Source organism: Homarus americanus, unplaced genomic scaffold (genome assembly GCF_018991925.1).
Source record: "Homarus americanus isolate GMGI-L3 unplaced genomic scaffold, GMGI_Hamer_2.0 scaffold55047, whole genome shotgun sequence".
In the NCBI taxonomy this organism is placed as follows: domain Eukaryota; kingdom Metazoa; phylum Arthropoda; class Malacostraca; order Decapoda; family Nephropidae; genus Homarus; species Homarus americanus.
Genome location: NW_024724199.1, coordinates 525,001 through 551,595, shown reverse-complemented (window position 1 = coordinate 551,595; position 26,595 = coordinate 525,001). Strand labels below are relative to the sequence as shown.

Here is a 26,595-nt window from a genome sequence, read left to right as displayed (position 1 = left end):
TCTCTCTCTCTCTCCCGTGACTGGTGGTGGCCCGTGGTAGAACCAATATCCGCTGGGGATCCCCCGACCCGACCACCACCTTGTAATATGCAAAAGAAAAACTCTTGGCTGAAAGTAAGTATATTCAGGCGCCTCTTATGCTGCCTTGTGTGTGTGTGTGTGTGTGTGTGTGTGTGTGTGTGTGTGTGTGTGTGTGTGTGTGTGTGTTGAAGGTGAGATTGGTTAGTTCGGGTCAGAGTTTCTGGATGCCGGAATATAGAAGGCAGGAGTGGAGGCTTAGCTGTAAAGAAGAGTTCACCTGAAGATTAACTACTCACACACACCTGGGGGGGTTAGGTTAGGTTACGGTGTTTAATCATCACGTGAAAAAAGCTGTAGTATCTAATCTTCGTCAATAAAGTTTTGTCTGAGTTACCTGTAAGGATAATGCACATAAATTCAACTTCTCAAAAGGCTTAACACACCCAAAAATATCCTGATCAATACATGAAGACAGTAAGAAACAAGAAAACGTGGAATCCAAAATAAAAGAACTTATCATCAGAATGGTAAAGCAACGCGAATTATCTAATGAAATATAGAATCACTAAGTGTGAAAGTTAGAACCAACCAACAAGAGAGAACAAGAGAAAGCTGGGGTTAAGAGTGAAAGGGATTATAAGAGATCCTCATGATGAAAGAACATTAATTAAGAACAGAAAATAACTTGGAGTTGCCGAACAAGAGAAAATGTTCGGAAGGGAAAAAGATAACACAAAATCCCCAACAAGAAACATCGTCGGCAGGAGTAAAGATTACATGGAACCCGGAGCAAGAGATAGCGTCAGCGGGAGCAAAAGATTACATCAGACCTGGAGCCTCACCAAGGAACCGAGGAATACTATCTCCCAACAAACTTCCGAGGTGTGTGGCCTCTCGGGCGAGAAAACAACGAATTTATCTCAAAACTTTGATGAGTCGTCCCCCATCGAGGCAGAAAGATCAGCAACTTTTTTTTCACCCCATGACACATAAACCCATTTCCTACTGCAGTAAAACTTTAATGACATTGCTTGCATGTAAAAAAAATACATAATAAGGCCTAAAACATTGTAGATGCTGTCATGGGCATTGCTTTTAAAACCATGACTTCAAGCCCATCAGGTTCTCCCAGAGGTTGATGACTTTCTGGACTTTGACGCTTGTCAAAATTTTTGCTCCTGGAACCATAACACGAACATCCCGACTGAGGAGCTGGATGCTTTACTGGAATAGAATGTTGGTCTAACGCATTACACCTTACAGTTGTCTCAAAACACCATGACTCCTCACAGTAACAAGATGTCTGCGTTGGCCACTATCACCTCCCACATGGTCAAGCTTCCTGCCCTGGATGTGATGACTTCCAAAGAATAATTCCATTTTAGAATATAACTTGACATCTATAACTATAACTCCTCACCGGTTGATGATAACCACCATAATTATAAAGGTCTCCAGGTGTGGTAATGAAACAACAGGATAACTAGGAGACCATGATGACATCCAGAATCATGATCCCTTTATCGGGCATGATTTTACCTACACTATCATGACATATCAGGAATGTTATGACCTCCTGTCCCCTGACTAGGATTACTTCTAAGATCACCTTTCCCTCCTGGTCATGATAAGTTGCCGGCCCATGAAAACTCTCGAGACTTTGGTTTTTTCATGTTACTCCCTCAGTCCACGCCGCCTCCTAGACATTGATGTCCTCCTAAAAATTGAAGCCTTCATGAATCCTGATCATCCTTGGAAAATGAGATTTCGGTGATCACGAGCCTTTGACACATCATCCCTACTGGAACAAACTCTTACTTGGAACAAGTATTTTCCCCCCACACAAGCGAGAACCTTTAATAGATGATATTATGTTGACTAGTAATGTATACATTTTATTATTAACCTCTTCTATAGACCAGATGTGCTTTTCGAAATAGACACTATTTGTGTTAAAAAAAATCTTTCTATAGAAATATATATTTTCATTATAAAATAAAAAGGAGAGGAGGAAAATGCAGAACAAAAGAAAAGAAACAAAATTAAGAAACGAAATAACTTTTCATAAAAAAAATCACGTGGCTGACTCATCTTTTTCCGTGCGTTAGTAATTTCTGCAGATATAAAATTTCTCCTTCAATAAATATATTAACTAAAGGTGGATATAAGAAATAATAATACCATTATCAAAAGAGCTTAGAGGTGCTGCGTCTCCGACACCTGCAGGTTCGCCAGGTGTAATGACCATAACAAAAGCAAACTGAGTTATCTGACAGCCTGTAGGTGTTGTGTGAAATATATGATCCAACTTGAATTAAAAATGTCAGTAAAATAGAAAGTAATTTGAGAATTTCTGCTATATAGTAAAGCTTATATATACATGTGTACATATATATAATATATATATATATATATATATATATATATATATATATATATATATATATATATATATATATATATATATATATATATATATATATATATATATATACCAAACGTTGGTCCCGTTTTCACATCCCAGTCCCGAAGTGGGAATTTATTTTGCTAACGCATTTACTTTTAGCTATTCGAAAATATTTGTGAACATCATTATTCTAAATATAAATCTGTAGAAAATAACTGAAGGAGAAAATTATTTTGGTTTCGAACATTAACGACCGACACAAAAACAATCAAAAACTTTTATCCATTTAACTACATTAGAGCACCAAAGGGGCAAACAAAAGAACCTTTTTTCCTCTCAGACACTCAACCCTAATAAAACCCTGGGCAATAAGGATGAGCTTTATTGCCAATAAAACAGAGGTTTATAGCTGAAAAGAAAGCCTTCTATGAGCTCTCATAAATCTGATCTAAGGAATCTGTAAAAAAAAAATGGAAGTGATTAGCATTAAGTATGGGAGTAAATGTTTTGACTCGTAGGAGGCTGGCAGCTGCTCCTCCGCACAACACTTGTCTTAATTCAACTCTCAAACTCAGTTGTCTATAAAGTAATGAAACCACTCATGTATTCCTGTCTCCGACAACATCACGTTAGAACGTCCTCTGTGGCCTAAATGTTTGTTTTGTTTTTTTACCATACATTAGACCTTTCTGTCTAACTAATTTTAGATTAACTTCGAAGGTTATAGTGCAACGCGGGAGGATTAATCTTCTATGGACATATTTTTTTTAGATTTTCTCAAATATATTTTGTTGTTGCTTACTTTGTATAATTTTTAATTCATCCGATTTATCTGAATTTTTAGCACCACGTTGAAACCTTCTCTGACACTCATCATAATGCATCATCATAGTTTTTTGTATATAGATATTGTATTCTTCAGATATAGTTATGATAATAAAGGGAAAATGCTTTTCATTGCAGATATATTTACTAAGTGTCAGGAAACGTGTCGGTTTATCCAGATTAATAAATTCATGATATATATATATATATATATATATATATATATATATATATATATATATATATATATATATATATATATATATATATATATATATACACGGCGTGTTAGGCGGCCATGATAAGGTTGATAGCGCTGCGCCACGTACGGATTGCCTCTATCATAATATAGAGCGGGGGGCGACCCGGGGGAAATCATGTAGGTGGTGGGCTATCTTCCTGGATCACTTCACTTTAACGCTACGCTGAACATTTATGCTATAAATCGTGATTATAACACGATAGCAAAATGGTGACTTGGCGATAGCTGGAGGTTATATAAGCAACACTTTTTTCCACCAGTGTCACACGCGATTTTTTTAGTTTGTGATTTTAACAAGAGAAATACTGGGACTATAACACTTGTAGTTTAATTACAATAAAGTAATTCACATTTACCATAATGGATTTAATTCAAAGAAGTGAGATAACAAATTCATGAATAAATTATATTGTTATAACACTACAGGAATAATATGTGTTTGAGAAAGTCATATACGCCAGCTTTAGACGACTTACTGGAGACTTACCTTACGTACATGACTAACACTGATATAATAAAAGTTAACATTGTTAAATTTATATTTACCACGAATATTACCCGTAATATCTAACCTAACTTAACCCAACCAAATCTAATCTAACCTAACCTAATTTTTATGTAAGTTAGAGAGGAGTAAACTCTTTGATATATATTATTAACCCTTTGATAACTTAATGCCCATGAGTCATCACAATAGTGTCATCCTAGTACCGTCAACAAACTGTGAAAGAATATAGAACAAGTGATAATGTCCACACAACACTCACTACTTCTCCTGCACGCCGACATTATTCATGATGTTCCTTCAGTCTCTTATTACATTTTTCATTAACTGTTTGCCTCTAATTACATCGTTCAAACTCTCGACTTTCGCAGTTTGATTTAATATTGCATTAATTCTGCATAGCATTACTGTAGAGTTCGCCAGGGACGCAAATTACACAAATTACTCGTGTTTAATTGTGCAAGTGTTTGGCAAGGCTCCAGCACTACGGGAATAGGGAATTTCCCCCATCCTCGTGTTCGTATATCAGTGATTTGTACCTGACGGGAATTTTGGACGGATGTTAATACCCTGAATCACGCAATCAAAATTAATTATCCTGCAGGTATTTCAGGTACAGATACAAGCAGAATTACAAGTACAGGTACAATCTCACATACTGGTAAATATTCAGTAATCACTTCAAATAAATGTGCTGGAAATGACTCTGGTGCAGCTACAGTCTTCCCCAACTGAGTTTACACAGACAGGAACTGAATCACCATCACCACATCACCTTGCAACGATGACATTTCTTCTTAAATCGACTTAATCAACACATAGGTATATCTTTATCTATTAATAGTCTAAAACAACATAAGCTATAAACACCTCAATCCCTGCACCATCCTTTGTCCAGGAAAGACGAGAAATAAAATAAAATAAAACATAAAGAAAAAAAAAGGATTACGGTATCTTTGTGTGGCAGTCCTGTATCCTTGACTCGGTACGGCCAACATTCTTCTCACACACCAATACGTCTTATCCTCACGTCCTTCACACCCAGGTTACAATTTCACAACATTATTCAACTCAGCTGTGTCATATAATCCTTCCTCTACGTCTCATAAATATCAATCGTGCATGTGAGATTATTATTTTCTTGGTGTGAGTCAGGAATTTTTTTTCCTCGGGTGTGGCATAAAAGGTTGACACTGTGTAGCCCTTGACATCAGTAGTAAATTCTTATATGCAGTGAGAAGGTGAAAATGTTTCTCGTCATATGAATGATAACCATATTACACAGCACGGTAACATTGGTCTCTCTCTCTCTCTCTCTCTCTCTCTCTCTCTCTCTCTCACAGCAGACAGTAATCCTGACACCCTTATCCGTGACACAAATGCTAATAACTAAAACTTTGGGGGGGAGACCACAGGCGCGCGATCATCATGAATTATTGAAGTCCTCAGAGAAGTTTTCTTTCAGTAGGGGGGGGGGGACTTAGGAAGAATCATTTGCATGGATAACGCTATAAACTCTCGCCTCCTCCTCCTCATTAAGCCACACGCAAACCCTCAATGGCCACGATTTTTATTCCTTTTTTGTTGTTGTTTTATTATCATTGTGGAAGACAAGTTTATCATTCCATATTATATTTTATTATTATTATCAAGTGGGGTCATATAGCCATTACATAGGATTACCGTTCATTATCTCAGAGACTGGCAGAGGATTTAGCCTCGAATGACGTTTGTTTATCGGGATACATTGACGCATTACCTGCAGTATAGATTTAACTTACATTTTACATGATAATATACAAGGATTTTTTTTCTATTCATGTTAAAATTTATGTAATTAGGTTAAATATGGTAATTTGGGGGCTACTCTATCTTGTGTAGAGTTTCCAGAGAGAGTAAAGGGGGGAGGAAGGGGGAGACTACGTACTGTTACGTTATAATTAAGTTTGTGTGGTACTTAAGTTGCTGAAAAACATAACATGGTGAAAGTTATATGACTGATAATGAATAGTAGTTAGTGAAATAAAGTGCATTGTCAAGTGTTGGTTACTCAGAGAGAGAGAGAGAGAGAGAGAGAGAGAGAGAGAGAGAGAGAGAGAGAGAGAGAGAGAGAGAAAAGATGAGGACGTAAGGGACAAAATAAGTGAACCATAAAACAATGAAAAAGTTTCCAATAATATTTTATGTGCAAAGACAGAGACCTAGTCAGTTGTTGTTTTTTACCTAGACAGCAGACACGGATATCTAGCCAGGCAGCAATCAGATAACTAGCCAGATAGAAAGACACGAAGACCGATAAAGACATAAAGACAAACACACATACAGACATACAGACATTGACACACGGACCAACAGGCAAGCCAACTGACCCCGAGATAGACTAACATACAACTACTAGGACAGATGGATAGATTGACAGTCGGATAAACGGGCAAATAAACAACCACTTAGTCAACCAGCCAACTAGCCAATAAAAGATAAATAAACAAAGAGTTAAGCTACCAGATACAAGATAGCCAGTCAGACAGAGAAATAGACCAAACGTTAGATATCCAGTCAGCCAGCCAGCGAGCCAGCCAGATAGGTGGCCAGAAAGACAGACATACCAAAAGTTAGTGAGGCAGCCAGCGATCCGTGGAGAGAAGTGTGTGTCAGTCAGCAGGGAAGACCCGGCGGCAGTTGGCGCCTTAAACTAACTTGCCCTCTGAAGTGATTACAAACTTGAGCAAGTTGGCCTTCGTTACTGCTGTAGGGCGACACACGACGATGACTTTGTCTTTACAGTTCACGCCAGCATGTTTACCGTTGTTGTGTTTCGGGAATAACCGAGATTCTCTTGCAAAAAGTTTCAAAGTTTAGCTGAAAGTCGAATATTTTTTCCTTTTAGATTTTTTAACTTTATCCTGGGCTCTTTCCCTTGGTATATTTACAGTATAATGCTTGTTTACGTTGTTTATTTTCCTGTCTTGTAATACTAGAGACATAAAGATCTACTACCGCCTGTTTATAAATCCGTCCATCCCTACAACCTATTTCCAGTCAATGACACCAAACAGGTTTCATAGATCGGAGATATGATTTAGTCTATTGTTTCATGTCATAAATATTTGGGTCGAGCTTTATTATCAACGATGACTACCTTCATCTACCTGAGTTACGGCTCTTGTTCGTCTTGGACATTTTAAAGTAGGAACACATCACCTTCAGTAATAGTAAAGTCATATTTTCTGAGACACACCTTGTTAATTATCATTCACCTGGTAATTAATCTCCCATCCAAGCCAAACCTAACTTAACATACCGGTAAGTGTACTAAACGTAACCAATGTATAACTTTTCATAACTTAAATTAATCTAACTTAACGTAAGAGAAACCCTATTTTAACTTGACCTAACCTAACCTAATCTGACTAAATCCAAGTCAGGTTCGATATTTTTTAAGCCCCGTCTTTCTTCACCAAGTTAGGCCAAAACACAAGGTATTATACGTTATACTTATACACCCCCTCCTCCTTTCATCATATTAAGCGTATATCATATCATACTTTGCACACACACACACACACACACACACACACACACACACACACACACACACACACACACACACACACACACATCATCCATTCACCTTCATCATCCTCACTACGTCGCCTCGTGCACGTATTACCTAACAAAACTTAACCCTTGTATCATATTAACTTCATCATACATTATACTTTATACATATATACTTAGTCTGTTTAAATACATAATACTTTAATTTATTCATCTTCGCTACTTTCACTTCTTCATCATAGCATACACTTTACTAGATTACTTTTAAGTATAGTTATCAGACTTAAGTGAACAGGTTATCGTATTCAAAGAGTTAAGACATCGTACTTAAGGGCTTATATTAACTCCACAGCGACTCCTACGTAAACACTCATACATCGACTCCTACGTAAACACTCATACATCGACTCCTACGTAAACACTCATACATCGACTCCTACGTAAACACTCATACATCGACTCTACGTAAACACTCATACATCGACTCCTACGTAAACACTCATACATCGACTCCTACGTAAACATTCATACATCGACTCCTACGTAAACACTCATACATCGACTCCTACGTAAACACTCATACATCGACTCCTACGTAAACACTCATACATCGACTCCTACGTAAACACTCATACATCGACTCCTACGTAAACACTCATACATCGACTCCCACATAAACACTCATACATCGACTCCTACGTAAACACTCATACATCGACTCTACGTACTCATACTCGACGTACATCGACACTCATACATCGACTCCTACGTAAACACTCATACATCGACTCCTACGTAAACACTCATACATCGACTCCTACGTAAACACTCATACATCGACTCCTACGTAAACACTCATACATCGACTCCTACGTAAACACTCATACATCAACTCCTACGTCACACACAATACACTCCGTTCATCAGCTCGCCTCATACTTTCCATACACTTCTTCGCGTTAAGAGCGTTAGGGCTAGTTTTCCGCCCCCGGTCGTAGCCTAATTTAATAGCAACGTCGCGTATCTTGATCAGCATACAAACGGGGCATTAGTGGGCTAAGTGAGCAGTCGCCCCTCCGCCTCTTTACGATCCCCCTTGCTTAGTAGGGAAAAGAGGATAACCATCTGTTAAACTTGACCTCCTTCATCTGTCTGTCTGTCTGACTGGGTTTGTGGCGGAGTGTGTGTGTGTGTGTGTGTGTGTGTGTGTGTGTGTGTGTGTGTGTGTGTGTGTGTGTGTGTGTGTGTGTGTGTGTGTGTGTGTGTGTGTGTGTGTGTGTGTGTGTGTGCCTTTCTTCCTTTTATAACATCACCTTCATTGTTACTTGGCGATTCAGGTAAAAAAACAAAACAGTATCTAGTTATCAACACTGAAATTCACCTTGACCCAATGAACTTAACATTAAAGGGCCATACTGTGCATACGGTCATGTAACCTTCGACTCTACAAAACTGACTGAGGTGTAAAAAGTTTTAACCCAAAAGATCCGGCAACTTCAATCTTGTTTTAGTTTCAGTCGTCCATAAGTTTTACACATGCAATCCTCTGGGGTTCAGAAGTCAAAGGTGGGGGTCACTGTGTCCTGCCTTGTTTGTTGACGGTATGAAAAATATAAGGTTGAATATCGCATCTGAACTTGACTTAGAGATAGTGTTATACCCTCTTCTTTCACGTGCACCAGCCACGGGGGCAAAGAGTTCAGAGGTCAAGGCCACTAAGGATAAAGGGTCAGGGGTCAGAGTTTCGGGTATAAAAGATCAAAGGTCAAAATTTATGGTGATAAAACGTCGAAGTTGCAAAGTTGTATTTTCCGGGGTGCAAATGGCCAAAGTGATGATACCATAAAATAGCTTGTGGTAACTGTCGAGGTTAAAACACATTAAACAAACGCCACTAGAGACATAGACTGCCACGCTAAATGTTATTACTGTTAAATGTCGAAGATCAGGATCACAGAGAAACACTTTAACTTTTTGAGGCTAGAAATTAAACAGTAATAAACAACAATAAAACAAAAAAACTATTAATTAACATACTTGCAAGACTGGAGTTAAAATGTCAAAGGTTATTGTTCAAAGGCGAAATTAAGCAAAGTCATTAGAACTTAGTATGTAAAGTCATTAGTTTATGAGTCAAGGTCATAAAAGGTCAAAGGTTAAGGTCACAGGAGTTTAATATATCATATGGTATCTATTAATAATGAAAGAGGAACTCCACAGGGAAAAAGACACCTGTATGTTTCCACCTTGATATTGGTAACACATTTTCACGCTAAGAAGAAAGTACATAACAGAGAACCATATTTTATCTGCCCTCACTGATTCATCCTTTATTTTTGTTCATGAATTTAAACTATATAATTTGTTTTGTGTTAGATATTTGTGATACATTTAGCTAAATTAATAAAAGTATTTTAAGTAATGACTGCAGGATGTGGCTCTGGCTGCAGGTATGATCAATCTCTTTTGAGTCACGTGGAAAGCACGACTAAGGTTATAACAATAATAAACGTATACATTATTATAATTAAGTTGTAAGCTATTATATAATGCCTGCAAAGTATACGTTGTATAAAATTGTTTTATAAAAATATTGACCAGAAACTACAGTGAAGAAACTTTACCTGGCCTGACTAATACATACATACATACCTGTACATACATGCATACATACATAAACAAGGATACAGTTGGCTCCCTTCCATATAGTCGTCACAGTTAAAGGAAGAAGAAGAAGAAGAAGAAGAAGAAGAAGAAGAAGAAGAAGAAGAAGAAGAAGAAGGAAGAAGAAGAAGAAGAAGAAGAAGAAGAAGAAGAAGAAGAAGAAGAAGAAGAAGAAGAAGAAGAAGAAGAAGAAGAAGAAGAAGAAGAAGAAGAAGAAGAAGAAGAAGAAGAAGAAGAAGAAGAAGAAGAAGAAGAAGAAGAAGAAGAAGAAGAAGAAGAAGAAGAAGAAGAAGAAGAAGAAGAAGAAGAAGAAGAAGAAGAAGAAGAAGAAGAAGAAGAAGAAGAAGAAGAAGAAGAAGAAGAAGAAGAAGAAGAAGAAGAAGAAGAAGAAGAAGAAGAAGAAGAAGAAGAAGAAGAAATAAAGAAGGTAAATAAAGAAGAAGAAGAAGAAGAAGAAGAAGAAGAAGAAGAAGAAGAAGAAGAAGAAGGAAGTTTAAAGAATAGCTGAAGAAGAAGAAGAAGAAGAAGAAGAAGAAGAAGAAGGAAGAAGGAAGAAGAAGAAGAAGAAGAAGAAGAAGAAGAAGAAGAAGAAGAAGAAGAAGAAGAAGAAGAAGAAGAAGAAGAAGAAGAAGAAGAAGAAGAAGAAGAAGAAGAAGAAGAAGAAGAAGAAGAAGAAGAAGAAGAAGAAGAAGAAGAAGAAGAAGAAGAAGAAGAAGAAGAAGAAGAAGAAGAAGAAGAAGAAGAAGAAGAAGAAGAAGAAGAAGAAGAAGAAGAAGAAGAAGAAGAAGAAGAATTTTTGTAGGAACTATTAAAAATTCAATAAAACTAAACCAAGAGAGATAACAAGAGTACACATTTCCCCTGAGACAAGGTCACACAACGAGAAAAAATAAAAAGAAGAATGTTATGACAGATCAAAGGCTGCAGGTGTGTGTGTGACGCAACATACGCCTGACATACACCTGTATTTACCTCATATAAATTTATTTTCTGTCTCTTCATTCTCACGACCTTTGACAAGAGAAGCCATGGTTTACTGTCCGAGGAGGAGGTGGGGAAGGTGAGGGGAAGGGGCTCACGTGTACTACAGAATTAAACAGATATAATACCCCTCGGAGGAAGAAACAGAAGAAGATAAATTATAAAAAAAAGAAAGACAAAGAGAAACGAAAAAGAAAAAGCAGTATCGTCGCTGGTCAGTGTACGTGTAACAAGGCAGTATAATTAACCGAGCAATTTTCTAAGTAAATACCGAGGTTATCATTCTCAATTGCCTGGGTAATGGAAGTTCAGGCTGCGTCGGTCTTTGAGGGTATGAGACTGTACACACGAGGAGGTAGAGTAAAGCACCGGTGTACCTATTGATTACACAGGGAATAAAGGCAAGAAATCGTTTTATATATAGTGAATAGGCCTATGTATTGACCTGAAAGATGATTATATATTCAACGTATATCAAAAAGCTCGTTATTATATGCCCTTACCGAAGTAGTTAGAGGCGCAGGTAAGTAGTTAAAACTAAGGATACATTACAATATATAAATTTAAGTGGTGCATTGAAAAAGTCTCGGTAACCACAGCCCGGATTTCACTTGTTATACTAAGTGGAATGTGGGTTGTAAGGACCGTAGACGTTATCACCGCATCAATAAACTCTACGGCCATCAACACCCACATTTCACTTACTATTGTGGCGAACGTAGAAAATAGCTATTTCATCTACACACACACACGCGCACACACACACACACACACACACACACACACACACACACACACACACACACACACACACACACACTTAAGAAAACTTAACCAACCTTTCTCTTTTATCTTTCCAGGACCACTGGTGTCGGTGACCGTAGCTCGGGGAGACACAGCCAGACTCCCTTGCAGGTACCCGCGGCACCCTGACGATAATGTGAGCCTTGTGTTGTGGTACGTTAACCACACCACCCGCCCCTTCCTCAGGTGAGTGACGTCTCCCATAGTACCTCAACCATATATCCCGTCCCTAACTCAGGCCAATATTTTGCACCTCTGGTCTTAGTGAGTCACGTCTCAGTTCATAGATATATCAGTGGAGTGAGTGACTTGTCAGGGGTTGTGAGGTGTTGCTCCCCTTAGTGAAAAACGATGACAGAGTGCGGAGATTCAAAGAGATCACGAGAAATAGAGCAAGGAAATGGGAACATAGAGAGAGAGAGAGAGAGAGAGAGAGAGAGAGAGAGAGAGAGAGAGAGAGAGAGAGAGAGAGAGAGAGAGAGAGAGAGAGAGAGGAAATGGAAACCACTAAATCCAGATATTAAAGGATTACACCATGGCAGGCACCGACTGTGGGCTAAAATGTACCATTAAGCTTAAGGTACAGCTTAGATTTCTTCTTCCCTTGGCGTAAATGAAACGTTTAAGCTGGGCTGTTAAGTGAACGCCTTAGCTGGCAGCCTCATCAATAAAGATAAATGAATCCTTTCTCAAACAAATAGCCAGACAGGTAAACTTTCGTCGTACAGGGTAACAAAGTTAATTAATTTACGATACAGTTTTAATGGGTGACTGTGCGTCTTATTTCCCTTAATTCTTTTCACGGGGAGGGGGGTGCAAGGAGGGGGTAAGAGGGGAGTGATGGGAGGAGAGAAGATGGGAGGAGGGGAGGAGAAAGGAAGATGAGTAGCTTTAAGAGGAGTAAGGAAGGTAATGACGAGAGTGAGAGGGGAAGTGGTAGGAGGAGAAAGAGAGAGGGAGAGTAGCAGTAGTATTAATGAGCTTAGAGGGTGAGAGATAATGGTGGTGAGTGAGAGAGAGTAAGAGAAAGGAAGTATCGAGAGAAAGAAGTTAAGAAAGGGCGGAAAGGGGGAAGAAAGGGCGGAAGGAAGGAAGGAAGGAAGGAAGGAAGGAAGGAAGGAAGGAGGGAAGGAAGGAAGGAAGGAAGGAAGGAAGGAAGGAAGGAAGGAAGGAAGGAAGGAAGGAAGGAAGGAAGAAGGAAGGAAGGAAGGAAGGAAGGAAGGAAGGAAGGAAGGGTAACAAGCAAGAAAGGAAGGAAGGGAGAAAATTGTGATGAAACCAAATGAGCAACGGAAAGAAGGAAACAGACATACGTAATGGGAATAAAGGAAGGAGGAAGTAGAAGAAGTAGTAGTAATAGTAGTGAAGGACAACAGGTAGAGAAAGACGTGGATGACAGGAGACAGGAGGGGAGGCAGGTAATTAGTCTTAAGAGATGAGGGTCAATTATCGAACGTAATTGACCAAAGCCATTTACTACTTTTATTACATAGAACAATTACTGGGGGTTCTCACGGGACTAACCTTACGAGGAATGAGCAACAGGATGAGACGCTTTTGTGCCATAATGAAGAGGTAATGTGATGATGTTATAAGTGATCCTAATTTTCAAGGACGCAGAAGGGTGGAGAGCCAGTGAAGAAAATCTACCCACATAATAAAGGAAACAAAGAGAGAGAGAGAGAGAGAGAGAGAGAGAGAGAGAGAGAGAGAGAGAGAGAGAGAGAGAGAGAGAGAGAGATAAGAAATAAGAATTAAAATGTGAAAAAATACAAATCACTCAACTTATTCTCCAATACAGTTCATATTTACCATTTTTTTCTCTGTATTTTACTGGTGATAACTTTTATTTTATTTTTTTTTCAGTATAAATAACTTACTACAAAAACTTTTAATTTCCTACAAACAAAAGACATAAGATCTGTTGTTTTTGTGTTATGGCTCCTAAAGTGAGTTTCTATTGTGTGAAGCAACAATTCTTTTAACAAGTGGACAAAAAAAAAGATAAACACATGCTAGGTATTAAGGGTAAAGCAGCTCCAGCAGTAATAAAAGTCAGGGGTCATTCATTTTAAAAGTGATATTTTTACCTCCGCGCCGTGCCTGACTCTACAGCTCTCTCTCTCTCTCTCTCTTTCTCCATGGCACATAATCATACACATATAAACACAAACAGACACACACACATGCCTACAGACACACACATGCCTACACACACACACACACACACACACACACACACACACACACACACACACACAATTATTCAGAAACAAAGTTTATAAACGCTATAATTTTAAACTAAAAAACGGGGTATTTTCAAGGTAGTGATTGACATTTCAATTATTCTGAAGAAACCACTCCACATTGTGTCGGAAATTGGATGTCAGGTTATAAAAGGTCGTGGATGAATTTATTTAAATTAGACACATCCTCATCGCCTTTGTATTTGTTATTACAACTTTTACATAAATATATTATACACTGTTGCTCAGACACATAGCATCTTATCAATGTAAACGTCTGTGTGTGTGTGGGTGTGTGTCTGTGTGTGTGTGTGTGTGTGTGTGTGTGTGTGTGTGTGTGTCCAGATTTCTCTACACCAATGTTGATTTCGTCACTGGATGGTAATTGAACAAGTACAATTTGCCTTGCAACTAAATTAGTATTAGTTTGACCTTCTATTGACTTTGACGCACATTAATACACCCTTCAATGTGATTAATATATACTTATTTCAGGAAGGTTGCTGTAGGTTAGGTTAGGTTAGGTTAGGTTACTACAGGTCAGCATTGATTATTATAGGTTTGGTTCGTTTAATTAAGTCATATGTGGAGGGTGAGTCATCATGTATATGTATAACTAATAACATAACATTCTGATACATTAAACTGTTTCGTACATGCAGTCACCTGGTCTCAAACCTCTAACAACAGATGGGTCAAGACAAGAGTACTCTTACATCATTGTTGACACTACACATGTACTCATACCTGGACCTATACTTATACCTGTACACAGAGAGAGAGAGAGAGAGAGAGAGAGAGAGAGAGAGAGAGAGAGAGAGAGAGAGAGAGAGAGAGAGAGAGAGAGAGAGAGAGAGAGAGAGAGAGAGAGAGAGAGAGAGAGAGAGAGAGAGAGAGAGAGTAATTATACAGATATACAGATATATTAAGTAAAACAAAAAAGAAGTAATAATATGAGGAGAAAGAGGACGGGTGGAGGAGGCAGGCTTAAATAAGCTTAAGAATGGCAAAGCGCCAAGGGAGAATGGGATCACGGCAAAATATATTAAGGAAGGTGGGAGGAAGGTGTGTGTGTGTGTGTGTGTGTATTATTTACGAGGGAGAAAAGTACCAGATGAGTACCAAAGAGCGTGCTTACTTTCCCCATAAATGAGAAATGTATTACGAATGAATACCCCCCCCCCCAACAAAAAAATAAAGATAATTTTCTGTTAGTAAAACCACTGAATGTAAAAAGTACTAATTAATGGGAGAATTGTGGTAAGAAAGGATAGTGTGGTTTAAGAAAAATAAGAGAGTGTGTAGAAGAAGTGTCTGCCTTATAAACCATGAGCGAAAAGTGTCTGATAAAGCGTATGTATTTATCTCAACCGCTGAATAAAATAGAAAAGAAAAATATGATAGAGAAGAATTTATGTGAGTTATTAAATATATATGTCACTCATAGCTTCTACAGGTTGAGTGAAATGACTTAAGAGTGAAATTAAGATTGTCAATGTCAAGGTAGTGTAGTTAGTGTCGTGTTGAGTCAGTGTCGTGTAGAGTTAGTGTCGTGTAGAGTCAGTGTCGTGTTGAGTCAGTGCTGTGTAGAGTCAGTGTCGTGTTGAGTCAGTGTAGTGGTAGAGTCAGTGTCGTGTTGAGTCAGTGTCGTGTTGAGTCAGTGTAGTGGTAGAGTCAGTGTCGTGTTGAGTCAGTGTAGTGGTAGAGTCAGTGTCCTCTAGAGTTAGTGTCGTGTAGAGTCAATGTCGTGTAGAGTTAGTGTCGTGTAGAGTCAGTGTCGTGTAGAGTCAATGTCGTGTAGAGTTAGTGTCGTAGTCAGTGTCGTGTAGAGTCAGTGTCGTGTTGAGTCAGTGCTGTGTAGAGTCAGTGTCGTGTTGAGTCAGTGTAGTGGTAGAGTCAGTGTCCTGTAGAGTTAGTGTCGTGTAGAGTCAGTGTCGTGTAGAGTGTAAAGTTAGTGTCGTGTAGAGTGTGTGTAGAGTCAGTGTCGTGTAGAGTCAGTGTGGTGTAGAGTTAGTGTCGTGTAGGGTCAGTGTCGTGTACAGTTAGTGTCGTGTAGAGTCAGTGTCGTGTAGAGTTAGTGTCGTAGAGTCAGTGTAGTCAGTGTGTAGAGTTAGTGTCGTGTAGAGACAGTGTCGTGTAGAATTAGTGTCGTGTAGAGTCAGTGACGTGTAGAGTCAGAGTCGTGTAGAGTCAGAGTCGCGTAGAGTCAGTGTCGTAGAGTCAGTGTGTGGAGTTAGTGTCGTGTAGAGTCAGTGTCGTGTAGAGTTAGTGTCGTGTAGAGTCAATGTCGTAGTTAGTGTCGTGTAGAGTCAGTGTCGTAGAGTCAATGTCGTGTAGAGTTAGTGTCGTGCAGAGTCAGTGTCGTGTAGAGTTAGTGTCGTGTAGAGTCAGTGTCGTGTTGAGTCAGTGCTGTGTGTGAGTCCAGAGTCAGTGTCGTAGAGTCAGTGTCTGTAGAGTCAGTGTCGTGTAGAGTCAGTGTTTAGAGTCAGTGTCGTAGAGTCAGTGTCGTAGAGTCAGTGTCAGTGAGTGTCGTGAGTCAGTGTCGTAGAGTCAGTAGAGTCAGTGTCGTAGAGTCAGTGTCGTTCAACCAGTGTCGTGTAGAGTCAGTGTAGTTTAGAGTCAGTGTCGTGTAGAGTCAGTGTCGTAGAGTCAGTGTCGTGGAGTCAGTGTTGTGTAGAGTCAGTGTCGTGTAGAGTTAGTGTCGTGTCGAGTCAGTGTCATGTAGAGTCAGTGTCGTAGAGTCAGTGTCGCGTTCAGCCAGTGTCGTGTAGAGTCAGTGTCGTGTAGAGTCAGTGTAGTCAGTGTCGTATAGAGTCCGTGTCGTGTAGAGTCAGTGTCGCGTAAGTCAGTGTCGTGCAGTCAGTGTCGTGTAGAGTCAGTGTCGCGTAGAGTCAATGTCGCATAGAGTTAGTGTCGTGAGCCAGTGTCGTAGTCAGTGTCGTGTAGAGTCAGTGTAGAGTCAGTGTAGTTTAGAGTCAGTGTCGTGTGTCGTCAGTGTCGTAGAAGTGTGTAGAGTCAGTGTCGTGTAGAGTGTCGTGTAGAGTCAATGTCGTAGAGAGTGTCGTGAGTCAGTGTCGTAGTTAGTGTCGTAGAGTCAGTGTCGTGTTGAGTCAGTGCTGTGTAGAGTCAGTGTCGTGTTGAGTCAGTGTAGAGTCAGTGTCCTGTAGAGTCAGTGTCGTGTAGATGTCGTAGAGTCAGTGTCGTGTAGAGTCGTAGGAGTCGTGTGAGTCAGTGTGTAGAGTCAGTGTCGTGGAGTCAGTGTCGTAGAGTGTCGTGTAGAGTTAGTGTCGTGTAGAGTCAGTGTCATTTAGAGTCAGTGTCGTGTAGAGTCAGTGTCGTTCAACCAGTGTCGTAGAGTCAGTGTAGTTTAGAGTCAGTGTCGTGTAGAGTCAGTGTCGTGTAGAGTCAGTGTTGTGGAGTCAGTGTTGTGTAGAGTCAGTGTCGTGTAGAGTTAGTGTCGTGTCGAGTCAGTGTCGTAGAGTCAGTGTCGTGTAGAGTCAGTGTCGTGTAGAGTCAGTGTCGTGTAGAGTCAGTGTCGTATAGAGTCAGTGTCGTATAGAGTCCGTGTCGTGTAGAGTCAGTGTCGCGTAGAGTCAGTGTCGTGCAGTCAGTGTCGTGTAGAGTCAGTGTCGCGTAGAGTCAATGTCGCATAGAGTTAGTGTCGTGTTGAGCCAGTGTCGTGTAGTCAGTGTCGTTTAGTCAGTGTCGCGTAGAGTCAGTGTCGTGTAGAGTCGCCAAGGTCGGTCAATAATTCCTCAGATGAAGAAATAAGAAACATGAAAGAAAAAAATAATAAAAAAACGTGTATAATTTTGTAATGGGGGATAATGGACGCTAATGGAAGGTGAGTCAGCCGCTCTAGTGGATAACGTCTGGGTAGAAAAGTTACAGATGTTGGCGAATGACTTTGGCAGAGCGAGTAGAGTAGTAGAACAAAACTGATAATAATAATAATAATAATAACACAAGAAGATGCGTAAAAAAATAATATTAATCTGGATGGACAGTCAGGAAGAAGCAGTGTGTAGAGATGACAGTAAAGAACGGGCAACATAGTGTGGTTGATAGGAACAGTCGAGCTCCTGTTGGGTTATATCGAGTTGTGTGAAGAAAAACACTGACAGGCCAAATGGACAAATCAACTATGGGGCATCCATAAATTCTTGGAGCGTATATCGTAGTTATTAGTTCAAAGATCTGTTTTGTTTTTTTGTTTTTTGTGTGTGGAGGGGGGGGGGGCATAGTTTAGGAGAGAACTTAACTACCTAGGCATAAGATACTGCATAAGTGAGAACAACATCAGATGGTAAACACGACGCATCTTGTAACTTAATAAGTCTGAGAGTTCTCCTGACATCAGGATTGTAGCTCTCCGTGTGTCTCACAGTCCCAGCAGCATGCCTTGTCTTGTCGTGTTGTTTTCATCCTCTTTCGTTCGTCTGGAGAAGTCTGTTGTCAGAAGGACTCCTCGTTCAAGCACAGTCATTTACAATTTTGACAGTTGTAACAAATTCCTTAGCACCGAGGAAAGAAACAATCCCACCTTGGTTTACAACGTCGAGGGCTGCATCGTAAATATGAGAAAGCTTTGGGATTCTTGAGTAAAAAACATATGACAAGGATTATGAAAGAGTTACCTTAATATTTTCTCACTGCCATGTGTATTGGCTGCAGTGTAATATATCATATCGAGCAGCGAGTTCGCTTAACAAAAACACTCAAGGTGTGCTGGCAGTTTTGATCTTGTTATTTCATCAGTCTCGGTGATTTCAGATAAATTGTCGTGTTGGGCAGATCCCTTTCTCTTGGGTGTTGGTGACACAAACAGACCAGTGAGTGTGAGACACATCCTGAGGGGAAATTAAATACTTGGTGACACGAGAACAAATGCTACTGCTCCTCACACTCTCCTTCAGATATTATTATTAGTCTCGCCACTGGGCTCCATTTAACTTAGGTAACACAGCTGTTATGTTACCTCCCGCCTTAGTTACATACGATGTAATCATGAATATATATTACGACCTTATACATAATAATGTTCTGAACTATAATTTCATAAATCGACTCCTGCTACACAGAAAACCTGAGCCTTTGCTATTTGTCCAAGTTGCAGGCCAACAATTGTGCCTTTGCAATTCTTTTACGGTGGAAAATCTATTTGAACCCGAAAATCTTTTTCAGTAATGGTTTTCTTTTAATATTTTTCCCATGTAATTTTGTGAGTTTCCTCATTGTTTTCCTTCTCTGTTAAGTTACGTGACCAAAATGCTTATTGACAAGAAAGCTCTTCATTATCTGTTCCTAGTTTTTGTTACCTTTAACTGTTTTAATGTCACTTTTTCCTCCACTGTATAATATCTTGTCCATTTTCAACGTTACCGACTTTACAGGATGATTATATAAAAAACAAACATAACGACACCCAGATATGATGAGAACTGCAGATTAGAATATTATAATTTCCTTGACTTGTCCTCTCAGGAGGAAGACAAAAGCGTTAAATATCATATTCACCTCAGCATTAACCCACGCCCCATTCCCAGAAGCATTAAGCATTAACACCGGTAACTCGTTATAACCTTCTCCGTGTGCCGTCTTCCCACTTTCTATATCAGCTTCGTTTTCTCTTTCCTTAAAGCAGTTTTGGCTACCTAGAAAATTGCTTTTCTCCCGCAAGAAAGTGTTACACTTTATTGCTCTGTTTAGTGTCGAGTTTAATTACGCGTTGACTTGGTCCTCCCGTATGTCTGGCCAGCTTAAACCTGACCAGCGAGGTGCTGTGGTGGTGGTAGAGCTTAAACCTGACCAGCGAGGAGCTGTGGTGGTGGTAGAGCTTAAACCTGACCAGCGAGGTGCTGTGGTGGTGGTAGAGCTTAAACCAGACCAGCGAGGAGCTGTGGTGGTGGTAGAGCTTAAACCTAACCAACGAGAAGCTGTGGTGAAGGTGGTAAAGCTTAATATTGACCAGCGAGAAGCTGTGGTGGAGGTGGTAAAGCTTAAACCTGACCAGCGAGGAGCTGTGGTGGTGGTAGAGCTTAAACCTGACCAGCGAAAAGCTGTGGTGGAGGTGGTAAAGGAAGAGAGAGAGAGAGAGATAAGAAAACGGCAAGAGAATGATACATTTACAGGAAAGAGAGAGAGACTGTGTGTTACAAATACAACTCGATAATTACGTCTAATGTAATCAGAATCAGAATACATACACACGCGATTTTCCATTTCGATAATGGTTCATCCTTGTCACAAGTATTACCTGAAGCCTCAATAACAGTTGTTGTCTATTTAACTCCACTTTTTCCCTCTCCTCACGTGTTTTTTGCTTGCCTTTTGTGACTTTTTGGTCGATTAGAATTCCTGCTAATGACTACATAATTCATATATATATATATATATATATATATATATATATATATATATATATATATATATATATATATATATATATATATATATATATATATATATATATATATATATATATATACACGCACGCACAGAGAATGCATTTCCACATCTCATGATTTACATAGACGTACATTAGGTAAGTTACCCCACACATCCAGATAATCCACCCCAAGCACCTCAGCTTCCTGCACTACCACCCTTCTCACCGGCAATAACAGCCCCTTTCACACAGTAACCAACCCTCATTACACATCACAAGTACGAGCAGCTAGCAACAGGTGGCTCGCTAGTCCACACCACAGCTGCCTAGCCTACAGCTGGCTAGTGCGCAGCTGGGTAATGGAGATTGTTAAGAAATAATAAATTGTTTCTCCCAGGGTGTGCGGTGCTGGGCCGAGGAAAATAAGTGTCTGGCGGCATGATTTGCTGACTCTATTTTAGAAACGGCCTTTTAGACTCCCCGCTCCACACACACAGCGTCCCGAGGTGCTGGTGGATAGTGACAAAGAGAGAGAGACAGAGAGACATACACAGAGACAGATACACGATGAGAGAAGCATCGGGGGAGGGGAGAGACGGAGAGAAAGAGAAGGAGGGTCTGGATGCAAAACAGGAGTATCTTGAGAGACGAGGAGATATAGATCCCCCCAGTAAAAGAAAGTAAGAAAATAATAAAGTAAATATTCTTTAGGTAAAATGATACTGCAAGAGTTCCAGGGCACATAATACTGTAGTAAACGAGACAACAGAAACAAAACTAATCTCGTATATCATAAACAGCAAGAGTTGTACAGCACTTTACGAGGTACTACTCTGATATGTGACGTATGTCCTCCTTCTACCGTGGAGGAGAAAGTGAAGAAGGGGGGGGGGTACTTCCTCCTCCACGGTAGAAGGACCTTGAAGAGGGACAGTTCTCTCGTCCTCAAGAGTATCACTTCATCAACTGTCTTTCATTACAAGTCTTTCTCGAACCTCGATCATCAAGTTTACCACACAGACACACACACAGATATTGAAGAAGCTAAGTCACCCGGAGTGATGAAGTCGTCAGCTCATTAATGCTCTCTATAACATCTATTGCTAAACTTATTCTCCATGCAGGGATAACTCATAGCTTCTGCACCCAACTCAATAACCAGAGGAAAAAAAACGTGTAGGGCTTTATACGGATCACTCCCTGGTTCAATAAACTAATTATATAAACAGACAGAAAGGTGTATGTGTGTGTGTGTGTGTGTGTGTGAATGAGAAAAACAAAGAAAATCACAATAAAAACCCACACAAACGGTTTGAGAGAGAGAGAGAGAGAGAGAGAGAGAGAGCTACCACCGGTATAGAGCTTCGCCCCGCCAGTGCTGCCTTTACTCGGTTGTGTGAACGGCAATGGAAGTTTTAATTGCCGTCTCTGTTTTCTGCCTCGCGTCAACCTCTTCAATTCAAGATTTTATTTTCTCAAGACATTCTCTGTTTTCTTTTGTTCTTTTCCTCCCTCCCTCCTACCTCCAACCCCCTCCCTCCCTCCTACCTCTCCTCCCTACCTCCAACCCCCCTCCCTCCCTCCCCCTCACGCTCCTTCCTCCTCCTCATTCTCCTCCTCGAGTTTGTTCCCTCTGTCTTTAACTTGTCTGACCAAATTGATGTTGTTTTTATCATCTCTCTCTTCTGTTTGTGTTTCACTTTTTGTCTCATATTGTCTCATTATCTCTCTCTGTTTGTTTGTCTGTCTCGCTCTTACTCTCTCATGGTTTCCTCCTCCCTTTGACTCTATTTTTCTTTCTCTCTGGTATTCTTTCATTCCCTTTCTTTATCTCTATTTGTAACTTTCTTTCACTCTGTCACACTCTCTTGTTATCGTTTTCTCTTTTATTCTCCTTCTCAGCCTTTCTTTTTCTTTTCATCTCTTTCTCATTTATTTCTTCTCATCCCAAAACAAAATTGATAATAAAAGAAGAAGAATTATGTCGACATTTATCCTCGAGGGAATTAAATCTTGACTCATAACTAGTAACTTAAATAAATATGCGAAAAGATGAGAGACAACCAAGAGACAACCAAGAGGCAACCAAGACACAACCAAGACGAATGGATGTCCTTCCTCGCCAGCACCAGAATACCATGAGACCATAACTTTATCCATAATTAACGTGAAATCCTAATTATCAAACTAATTAGTGATCTTATTGTGGTTTATCCATATTGTGAGTTTGGCTAAAATCCATTGTAATTTGTTATATTTATCGAGTGTACAACTACCAGAATCAAGGACGGACGGACGAACGGATGCAAGGAAGGATACAGACGTAAGGATGGCATGGATTCTAAAGTCCTATCCTGGGGTGACGGAGGACATAAACAATTATTTACTCAGTTCACTCACCATCTCCTCAGAAAACATTGGTGTGTGTGTGTGAAATGTTGACAAGCAGCGAGACTTATTTGACAAGTGGGGTCACTGTGTATGTGTGTGTGTGTGTGTGTGTGTGTGTGTGTGTGTGTGTGTGTGTGTGTGTGTGTGAAATGTTGATACAGCGAGACTTATTTGACAAGTATCACTGTGTATGTATGTGTGTGTGTGTGTGTGTGTGTGTGTGTGTGTGTGTGTGTGTGTGTGTGTGTGTGTGTGTGTGGGATGTTGACAAGCAAGAGACTTATTTGACAAGTGGGGTCACTGTGTATGTATGTGTGTGTGTGTGTGTGTGTGTGTGTGTGTGTGTGTGTGTGTGTGTGTGTGTGTGAAATGTTGACAAGCAGCGAGACTTATTTGACAAGTGGGGTCACTGTATGTGTGTGTGTGTGTGTGTGTGTGTGTGTGTGTGTGTGTGTGTGTGTGTGTGTGTGTGATGTTGACAAGCGAGACTTATTTGACAAGTGGGGTCACTGTGTATGTGTGTGTGTGTGTGTGTGTGTGTGTGTGTGTGTGTGTGTGTGTGTGTGTGTGTGTGTGTGTGTGTGTGTGTGTGTGTGTGTGTGTGTGTGGGATGTTGACAAGCAGCGTGACCTATTTGACAAGTGGGGTCACTGTGTATGTGTGTGTGTGTGTGTGTGTGTGTGTGTGTGTGTCAGCGAGAGGAAACGATGGTGTGAGTATTTGGTGTCGTATAAGAGAACATCCGTATATATATTTAATATGAGTGCCAGGACAGCTCAGTGCCATACTAACAATGCCTGGTTCATTATACGTCCTGTGCCACATAAAAGTCATCTAGTGCCTTATATGAAAGACTCTTGGCTTAGTCGAGTCTCTGGCGTCAGTTACAAGTAGCCGCAGCTGTGTGTTGACAAGTCATATGACACATTTGACAAGTGCATGAATGAACGTGTCAGCCAGGAAGAATTGGTTAAGCAGAGTAGAGCCTCGTGCCACCTTCTAAGTTATGTTGATCTATACATGAACGTCTGGTGTTGTATAAAAACGTCTAGTGTCATGAACAAACGTTTACTGTTCAATACCAGTGATATGAGTCAGGTAGTAAAAATGTGTGGTGTCTTGTAAGGGCGTGTTGTGTCATATAAGCACACGTGTTATGTTAGGTTAGCGAGGTGTAACATGCACTATTGCCTGCCGGTGTGTGGGAGACATATGCACCCTTCCCTGGAAACACACACACACACACACACACACACACACACACACATACACACACTGCAATAATGCTGTTACCTACTTTACATGGATGGTTGCAACTTACTCTTGCGGATAGCTAACAGCTGAAACAACAACTATGAGAGAGAGAGAGAGAGAGAGAGAGAGAGAGAGAGAGAGAGAGAGAGAGAGAGAGAGAGAGAGAGAGAGAGAGAGAGAGAGAGAGAGAGAGAGAGTCATATTCAAACCCCTAAATACCAGGTTTCCCCTCAACATAGTTACCAGATGATCATGAATACAAAAGCATTAATAATAATGCAGAAAAAATATGAGAAAAATGTAATGGACAAAAATAGGTTTTAAATATTCATCACAAGGTAGATTAATTTAAAAAAAAAGTTAAAACTCCAATAAAATTCACAAATTAACCTGTTGAAACTTCTATTGTTTTATACATACAGATATATCGTCATTATAAAGCACATTTCAATAATTATATTACTGACCTCTGACCTTTGATCTTTAGTAATAGAAACTCCAATATTTTGGCTTTTATGTGATTAAACTATTAGAAGAAAGTTTGAAATTTTTTGAAGAATCAGATGTAAAACTTTGTCAATCACTGGTATATGCTGCATATTCTTGACCAGCAAAGAAATGGGAAATATTATCAGTACTAAAGCAGAAGTGAATATAACAAGATGTGGTAATAATAATATAAACAACATCAATAATAATAATAATAATAATAATAATAATAATAATAATTAATAATAATAATAATAATAATAATAATAATAATAATAATAATAATAATAATAATAATAATAATAATAATAATAATAATAATAATAATAATAACAGGTAAGCTTAACAATTGTTCAATCACACAGGTTTGTCATATACGCGTGGCCAAAGGGATAAATTAATTCGTCCAACACAAAGGTTCTAAATGTCACTGGGGCACTACAGTACACACTACCAGGCGTGTCTCAATCGCTCAGAGTCCATTCTACTACATAAACAATATTGATCCCCCACCCCCAAACAACAACAGCGAGACATGTACTTATTGATGTAACGGTACAAGATATTATGCAATTGTCTGAACACTGTACGGGTATTAGTGACCATTGAGAGAGAGAGAGAGAGAGAGAGAGAGAGAGAGAGAGAGTGCATCAGTCATCATCCTTAATTAAGGGCAAGGAACTCAACGACCCAAAGGGACCAATCTCTCTTTAGGTTAGGTTAGGTTAGGTCAGGTCAGGTTAGGTTAGGTTCATTTACGACTTGAGCCCAGACAGTAGGTGGTTAGCACTTCTCCCACGCCCGCCAGTCACCCTGCAGCCAATCACGCACTAGTTATAAGAATTCCACCAAGAGTTCCACTGTTGAGCGTTAATACCACCAACTTAGAAGTAAACAACTCGACTTTTCCTGGAACTCTCGTGCACTGAAGGCGTCTAGGTAATGCAACAACTAACTATGTATTACTAGAAATTAATAACTGCTTAACAACTCGGCAAAACATAAGAAAAATTGCACTTAAGAAGAAAAGCCTCGTCTGGGGAGTGAAGAAATGCAACACAAGAAAGAAGATTAAAAAGACGAAGAAAATGTGGAACTCTAGATTAAAGTTATTGTCTCAACAGAAGAAAAATGTCGCCTACAAGACAGTGGGGAAAACTGAGGCACCGCGGCACTGTAATTGAACGTCATACATAACACAGTAAAGACGGGGACTGAGACAGTTGTTAGTAGGGATGAAGCAACCACGCACATGACACACTGGACACATGCTTCAACCTTCACCTTCAACCGACAGTGACGCTCCGACATGTTGGGTGACAGTCACACACACACACACACACACACACACACACACACACACACACACACACGGCACAACACTACAGAATGAATGTCTAATTAAAAAAAAAAAAAAATTAAATAAAAAAATAGTATCACTGTTTGAAAGTGTGCGACGGTATGACGACCAGGTGACAGTCTTACACACGACAGGATAGATGTTTGTATTATAGGACAGTATCAGTGAGAGGAGGAAGACAACAACGGAGAGTGACGTGTTAAAAGATTACCATTTCCGCTACGTTTGTTTGTAGTCATCGTGCTTGAAAGTAAGATTAAACACAACTGCACGAGGACGCATTGTTAGAGAGAGAGAGAGAGAGAGAGAGAGAGAGAGAGAGAGAGAGAGAGAGAGAGAGAGAGAGAGAGAGAGAGAGAGAGAGATCAAACAGCACACTTGCTACGAATGCAAAATAGCCAATATTTATACATGGATATCAACTAAACTGAGGCTAAGAT

The 26,595-nt window shown here is 39.7% G+C and overlaps 1 protein-coding gene across 1 annotated transcript in view; it reads left to right on the top strand.

Annotated features, from left to right (window-relative positions):
• The window catches only part of LOC121864086, a 216,359-nt gene that overhangs the window by 126,978 nt on the left and 62,786 nt on the right, over positions 1-26,595 (top strand). Inside the window, exon 3 of the mRNA XM_042362995.1 lies at positions 12,084-12,213. Coding sequence (XP_042218929.1) covers positions 12,084-12,213 — 130 coding nt within the window. The remainder of the gene's footprint in view (positions 1-12,083; positions 12,214-26,595) is intronic.